A 6,831-nucleotide genomic window follows, 5' to 3' on the forward strand; every position below is an offset into this window, starting at 1 on the left:
TTTAGTGATAAAATACCTGTCAAAAGTTGTATTTTTATATACTTCTCAAAAGGCATTTTTTCCGAAAAGCAACTTAAAGCTTTTAAACAAAATACTATTGCATGAATTCATCACACTATGTACAGACTAAAGACCAGTAAAATTGTTTAAAAAATGAAAATCTCAAAGCATTAAGAACACATGCTGTAAGTTGACAGAGTTTTTGTCTTCTACATGAATTTCAAATGACAGCAGATTGCCAAAAGGTAGACCATGATGATATGGAAATAAAAATTTAGCCTACTGGAAAAATTTTCAAGCAATATTGTCTATATTGAGTTTGGGGGCTTTTTTAACATTAAGTCTGGTCAGATATTAGTCCCAGATAAAAAAGATTTATAATTACATTAACTGAACAGTTTCTTTAGCCTTTCTGGAATCTACATAGACACCTGAAGGCTGTTTCAAACCTAAGCAAAGTACCAAGTTCATCCTTGTAGAATACAAGTAATTAATGCTTCCTCAGTTTAAGGGTATTACCTTTAACAAAAACCAACCAAAATAAACAAGAAATTAAAAAGTCACCTGTGAGATGCTGTTTTTGCTGTATTTCCAAAATTTATTTTGGGACAGAAGTGACATTAATTTTTCTTCCAATGAATGCATCTCTTTCTTTGGCAACATGCTGAGCAACTTTTTTAAAGCTAACAAGGAGCAGGTCAGAATCCGGAAAAATTTGGCTTCCCTTTCTTCTTCTGGTACAGTTCTCAGAAAGCAAAACAAACAAAAAAGTTAAAAGTAGACTGCAAATAAACCAACAGGCATCCCAAGTTTGTCTAAACTAAACTGCCTTCATTTTTTTATGTTCTTTCTTGATTTCAGGTACCAGGTTCTAAATTACACTACATAGTGTTAGGGAAAAAAAACTTTCATGTCATCTCATCTTCCAGCTACTCACAAATGATATTCTTAAAAGAGCTGAACCAAAATTAGATAACTGACAACACTTTCAAAACCATTTATACTTAAGTGCTGCAGCAATAAACAGCTGGGACTCAATTTTTTCATGGAGAAAAAGCTGATGCTTTATTCACAAAGCTCATATTGATAGGAAATATCAGAAGGCTTTGTGTTACACCAAACTGGCTAACAATACACTGACACTCAAGTTTATTGGTCAGTAAATGGTGAGGGTGTCCATCTGTCAAATCTCTCAATTTTTGATTAGTTTACATATTTTGCTCACTGATGAGACAGATTTTTTTGTTTATTGTAGGTGCAAACGGTTCTCGTACCAGAATAATCTGTTGTGTTAACTGCCTTCATTTTTATGATTTTTCACATAGGAAGTTAGACAGCTGCACTTAGAAGTAACAGGCTAGCTGGTAATTTAGCAGAGCAAGGCCTGATTTTATATAATAAATATAAATATAAATATAAATATAAATATAAATATAAATATAAATATAAATATAAATATATAAATTATATAATAAATAATATAATATGAACACTTTATATAATAAATATTATATATATAAGACCTTTCTTTTATAATATCTCTACTTGTATGCAACATTTAAGTTCCAAACAAAGTTGCTGGGATCTGAATTAAAATAATTATTCTGTCTCCTGAAACAAAACTAAATTCACTACTTCCAGGGACAGAAAACCCAATCAAGACCAAGATTTAAAGACTTAAATATACATTTAATCAGGCAAACGTACTGAGGGTCACTGAGTGTATCAGCTGTTTCCTTCAGAAGGTGATCTTGAAGTACCTATAGGGGAAAAACCATGCATATAAACACAAAGAAATCTAATACTTATATGTGAACAATATAGTCCACACATTATTCAGAGACGACCCTACAACAAAATTTCACAACCTCTGAGTTGTCTTTCTAATATTTTTAGACATGCTAGTAAACATGCTAGAAAATAATCTGAATATAGTAGTTGTGGTACTGATTGAATTAAGTCTTCCTAACACTTAGTAAATTGCAGCCCTATGCCAATGTGCTCCCGCTAAAAAGAAGCCAAGCTGAGACAAATCCAATCAATTGGGTTTGCACATGATGGGCCAGCAATGCAATCTTTGACCTTTTGTTAATTCAGTCAACTGAGTATCATATCTGACTGGCAGAATAGCATAAACCTTGGTCAGAATTAAACTTGTAGATGCTGAAACACTGCTCAGCATTCTTCATTCTTTTCCACTATAGCTAAACTACTCCAGCATCATTACTCTGTCTGTCAGCAACATTACGTGTTGACTGAACATCATTACATAGGAATGCACACAAGGAAATTCACTATTAATTCCTTTGATTCCTGTCATCCTCATCTGAAGTCAGAAAAACATCCTTTTTTTTTTTTTTGCTCTGCATTCCTTATTATTTTTCTCTTTTATACTTCCTTACAGAAGAAATTCTTCCCTGTGAGGGTAGTGAGGCACTGGCACAAGTTGCCCATAGAAGCTGGGGCTGTCCCATCCCTGGAAGTGCTCAGGGCCAGGTTGGACAGGGGCTGGAGAAATCTGGTCTAGTGGAAGGTGTCCCAGCCCATGGCAGGGGGGGAAACATGAAGACTTTTTAGAAGTTCCTTCCAACCCAAACCATTCCATGGTTCTCTTCAAAGGTGCAAAGTTTCAGGTGACAAAGAAATTTAACTGTGAAGAATAAGTGGGGGAAGGATGACTTTTAAACTTACAACAGAAACCTTAAAGAAATACAAAAGAAAACTCACATTAAGAATTTCATCCTTACAGAATACTAAGGCTTCAGGTTGTTTGCTTGAAGGAAAAGCTTTTTCAAAAGCTACTTTTGCAGCAGAAGCAGCAGGGGAGTAAGTGTCACACTGAGCAATCAGCCAGTAACCCATGATACTTTTTAAGTAAGGAGCTAAGTGTTTTTTTACTTTAAGAATCAGTTGTTCGAAAGATTGCTGAGTTGCTTCTCGAACACGGCGATCATGATCCTGTTAAACAAAGAAAAGAAGGGGAAAAAAAGAGAAAAGTTTATTGGTTTAAGAAATGTACCTTTGATTTCAGGTACTTAAAAGCAAAAGTGGTGATTAAAAAGTCATGTTTGCAATTAATTTGATTTCAAACATAGATTTGAAAATACACACCAATGACAAAAATTTTTTGTATCCCAAGGTATGGGGGCACTCCTAATTCAGTAGCATAATTTTCCCAAACTGTTGTATATTCAGACTGTAACCTTTCCCTGATATCCCTAACAACAGGTTTTGTTTCCAATTTATACAAACATTTTTCAGACAAGAGGCAGGAGAAACAGGAAGCCTTGAAGACATCTTTTCAATTAGAACTACCATAAGCCGTGCATTGCTATCCTTTATTTGCATATGAATTTACAACATCATGATTTTCTAAACTCTTGATTCCAGAAAGAAACAGTAGGAATTACTCTAATGGGTAGGAATAGTGATTTGTTTTGTTCTATACCATTTTTTCAACAGTAGCCATTCAGTAGACAGTTTGGAAATATAGAAAATAGATCAAGAAAATTACTGTTAATCTGGCTACGCATGATCTTTTTGTATTTGTGTTTGGTTTTTTTTTTAGTGTTAAGTCTGGTCAGATATTAGCCCTAGATTAAGAAGGTTTATATTTATGTTAACTGAACAGACTCTCTAGCCTTTCTGGAATCCACATAATTTTCCTAAGAAATATAGTACCATCTTTTAAACATAAAGGTCTAACAGATGTATAAAGGAAGTACAGTCCAGATATCAACAGTTTGAGATTCCACCCAGTGCCAATACTGAAATATGTCCACAAAACAAACAGTATTTTGCTTCAACTTGATGTTTCTCCTAGAACAAGTCAATAATTCCAACAAAGGTAGACAGATCAACAAAGACCACCTTAGAGATAGTCAAAAGAAGTAGACAGGCAAGTTTCTAATTTAAATACTTCAACACTTACTAGTGAAATTTTACAATAAATTCTCGGCCAGTAAGGAAGAACACCTTTAACAACTTCTGCTTCTCTTTCCTTGCACATTATCCCAAACTCTTGCATAGCCTAAAATCAAAATATCAAGAGCATTATTTAAGAAGTCAGGTAGATATTTTCTGTAATTTATCAGTTTGTATCTAAAACTGCAACTCCCTTTTCCAAAAATCAAGTAACTTTTTGAAAATGAGCATCTATAGAGACAATTGCATGATGGACCTTGCTATAGTTTATCCAAGATATCTTCTGGATTGCACTTCAAGCACATCCGCCAAAGTGAAATTAGTTACTTCCTCTTCCTCTTCCACCCTTAAGAAAACTGTTTTATTCTCAAATTAAAAAAAAAAAAAAAAAAATTAGGGGGGGCAAAGGATACACCTACTTTTAATTTGGTTGTGACATCCCTTTTAGATAGTTTTCTCAACACCATTCGGAAATCAGCATCCACAAGGCTGTCTACCTCCTCTGCTCCTTGAATTGCAGGAACATATCCTAGATCACTCTGAGATGTTCCAAAGCCAATAAACCCAGGCACTGTTCCACGTTCTTTGGCAAGGAGCTCTGCAGCTCGGCCGCTGCTAGAAGGCTGACAAAACAAAAGGGACAGAAGTCAATTATCAATTTAATTTCATTTTGCGCCCATCATGCATTGGAAAATATGATCCTATTTTTATTGTATAATTAACCTTCTAATTAAAATAAAATCTCTCAAAGAAGAGTCCACCTGTGCTTCAAACAGAGAAACCTAGAAAATTATTATTCTCTTTAGGATCAGGCTGAGAAAGCTGGGGATGTTCAGCCTGGAAAACAAAAGGCTCCAGGGAGCCCTCATAACATCCTTCCAGTATCAGAAGGGAGCCTACAAGGAAGCTGGAGAGAAGTCTTCATCAGGAACTGTAGTGATACGACAAGGAGGAATGACTTTAAACTGAAACAAAATAGGTTTAGATTACATATGAAATTCTTGCCTGTAAGAATGGGGAAACCCTGGCACAACCCCATCCCTGGAAGTGTTCAAGGCCATGTTGGACAGGGCTTGGAATTAACCTGGTCCAGCAGAAGGTGTCCCTTCCCATGGCAGGGGTGGATGAGCTTTAAAGTCCCCTCCAACTCAAAGCACTCTATGAGTCTTTTTGATGATTCTGTGAATCAGAATTCTCTTTTCTCCTAATGCATGAATACTTCTGGAAAATTTTATTGTTTTTACTGCTTTATATAGCCTTTTTGCTATGCAAAAAAAAGCCTAACAGAAAATTCCTTTTGCAAGCAAATAATTTATTAAGAATCTATAAACAACTTATTAAAAAACTATTTTTCCTCCTTCACTGTTTCTGGCTTTCCTAGTTCTTTTCATGGGCCAACAGAGCTCCCAGGGAATGCTCCTTTTTACTCTGAACAAATAAAATCACATAGACAAAATAAAGGATTCTCCCATCAACTAAGTGGCCAAAAATGATTGAGAGAAATGGAGGAAAAGCATGCCTATGTAAAAAGTATAATAATACTATCACATAGGTGTGTGTTTTGGAGCTCAACACCACTTCTAGTTTACCCCATTTGTATTATCGGCTCAGCCTTGTTTCAACCACGCTCTTTTGGAAAGACTGCCCCAAACCTGACTGATGCTTAAACGTCCTCTGGGACACCTCACAACGCAAACACCTTTTATTTCCTAATGGCGGCAGCAGCTTTGTGAGCTTGTGGGGTTTAAATCACCTTTTCTGAACTGTTACGCCCATGCTGCTTTGCATTGAGTCTTCCCCAAATCCAAGGAGGAATTAGGGAAGTGGAACACCTGAGTGATGGGGGAGATGTCACCTCCGGCCTTTTGGCAAGGAAACCACGCCGAATGCGTTTGCTGCACTTGGCTGAACCTACACCCGCGGTGACTTTGCTGTCCCTCTGAACCAACACCGCGGCCGGGCCAAGCAGCGCCCGCGGGCCCGGCCGCAGCTCCCGCAGCCGCGCCCCGAGCTGGCGCTGCCCGCCGGGGGAGCCGGGCTCCGGCGGCCCGCAGCGCCCGGCCCCGCTCGGCCCCGCCCGGCCCCGCTCGGCCCCGCCCGGCCCCGCTCGGCCCCGCTCGGCCCCGCCCGGCCCCGCTCGGCCCCGCTCGGCCCCGCTCACCCGCACGTTGCCCTTGGTTCGCTGCTTGTTCTTGCCCCCCATGGCAGCGGCGGCAGCGCCGCGACACGTCCGGGGCGGGGCCGCGCAGCGCGGGCGGGAGCCTGCCTCAGGGACATCCCTTAAAGAAATAGAGCCAGCTTTATGTGCGGTAGATGTAATTTGCGGTAGATGTAATTTGCGCTGGTTTTATTATGGTGTTGAATATTTCTTAAAGTATACACGTTTGTATTAGGAGTCTCATTTTCGCAGGAGAAACCTGGTGTTAAAACCTGATTTACACGTAAAAGGATGTGGCTGGGCCAGGAGGGATACAGGGATGCCCAGGCGCTGAACAACCCGAGATGGATATTATGGAAATATTATAGAAATCCTCGGGCAGATACGTGTGAATGCAGCATTTCCCTAAATTATTTCAAAGGATTCAACAACTTTGGACACTGAGTAGTTCTTCCTCAGCACTAAAAAAAGAAAATCTCATCAATTTATAGACTCTGAATGGAAGAATAGAATGACTGCCGAAATCCTGGCGTCAGGCGGAATTTTCCCTATAAAACCCGCCTGTGCCAGGATGGAGGTGTGTGGGCACAGAGGAAAACCTCTGCTGAGGCTGACTCCTTGTTGCACACCCAGCGTCGGGCTCAGCACTGTTCTTTCCTTGTGGCTGGCTAGATAGAATTTGATTGCAATATAAATATTTTATTTTTTTCATTTTAATTTGGCTAGACAAACTTTCATTTATAGCAATC

The 6,831-nt window shown here is 38.8% G+C and overlaps 1 protein-coding gene across 3 annotated transcripts in view; it reads right to left on the reverse strand.

The window, feature by feature from the left end:
- The window catches only part of LTN1 (listerin E3 ubiquitin protein ligase 1), a 31,019-nt gene extending 24,854 nt beyond the window's left edge, over positions 1–6,165 (reverse strand). For all 3 annotated transcript variants that reach the window (XM_021535376.3, XM_021535377.3, XM_021535375.3), the window contains exons 1-6: positions 6,086–6,165; positions 4,344–4,547; positions 3,932–4,030; positions 2,728–2,958; positions 1,708–1,760; positions 565–745 (exon numbers count right to left, since the gene is read on the reverse strand). In XM_021535376.3, coding sequence (XP_021391051.2) covers positions 565–745; positions 1,708–1,760; positions 2,728–2,958; positions 3,932–4,030; positions 4,344–4,547; positions 6,086–6,127 — 810 coding nt within the window. In that variant the 5' untranslated portion in view covers positions 6,128–6,165. The remainder of the gene's footprint in view (positions 1–564; positions 746–1,707; positions 1,761–2,727; positions 2,959–3,931; positions 4,031–4,343; positions 4,548–6,085) is intronic.
- Between the last annotated feature and the right edge of the window lie 666 nt (positions 6,166–6,831).

Source organism: Lonchura striata, chromosome 2 (assembly GCF_046129695.1).
Source record: "Lonchura striata isolate bLonStr1 chromosome 2, bLonStr1.mat, whole genome shotgun sequence".
Lineage (NCBI taxonomy): Eukaryota > Metazoa > Chordata > Aves > Passeriformes > Estrildidae > Lonchura > Lonchura striata.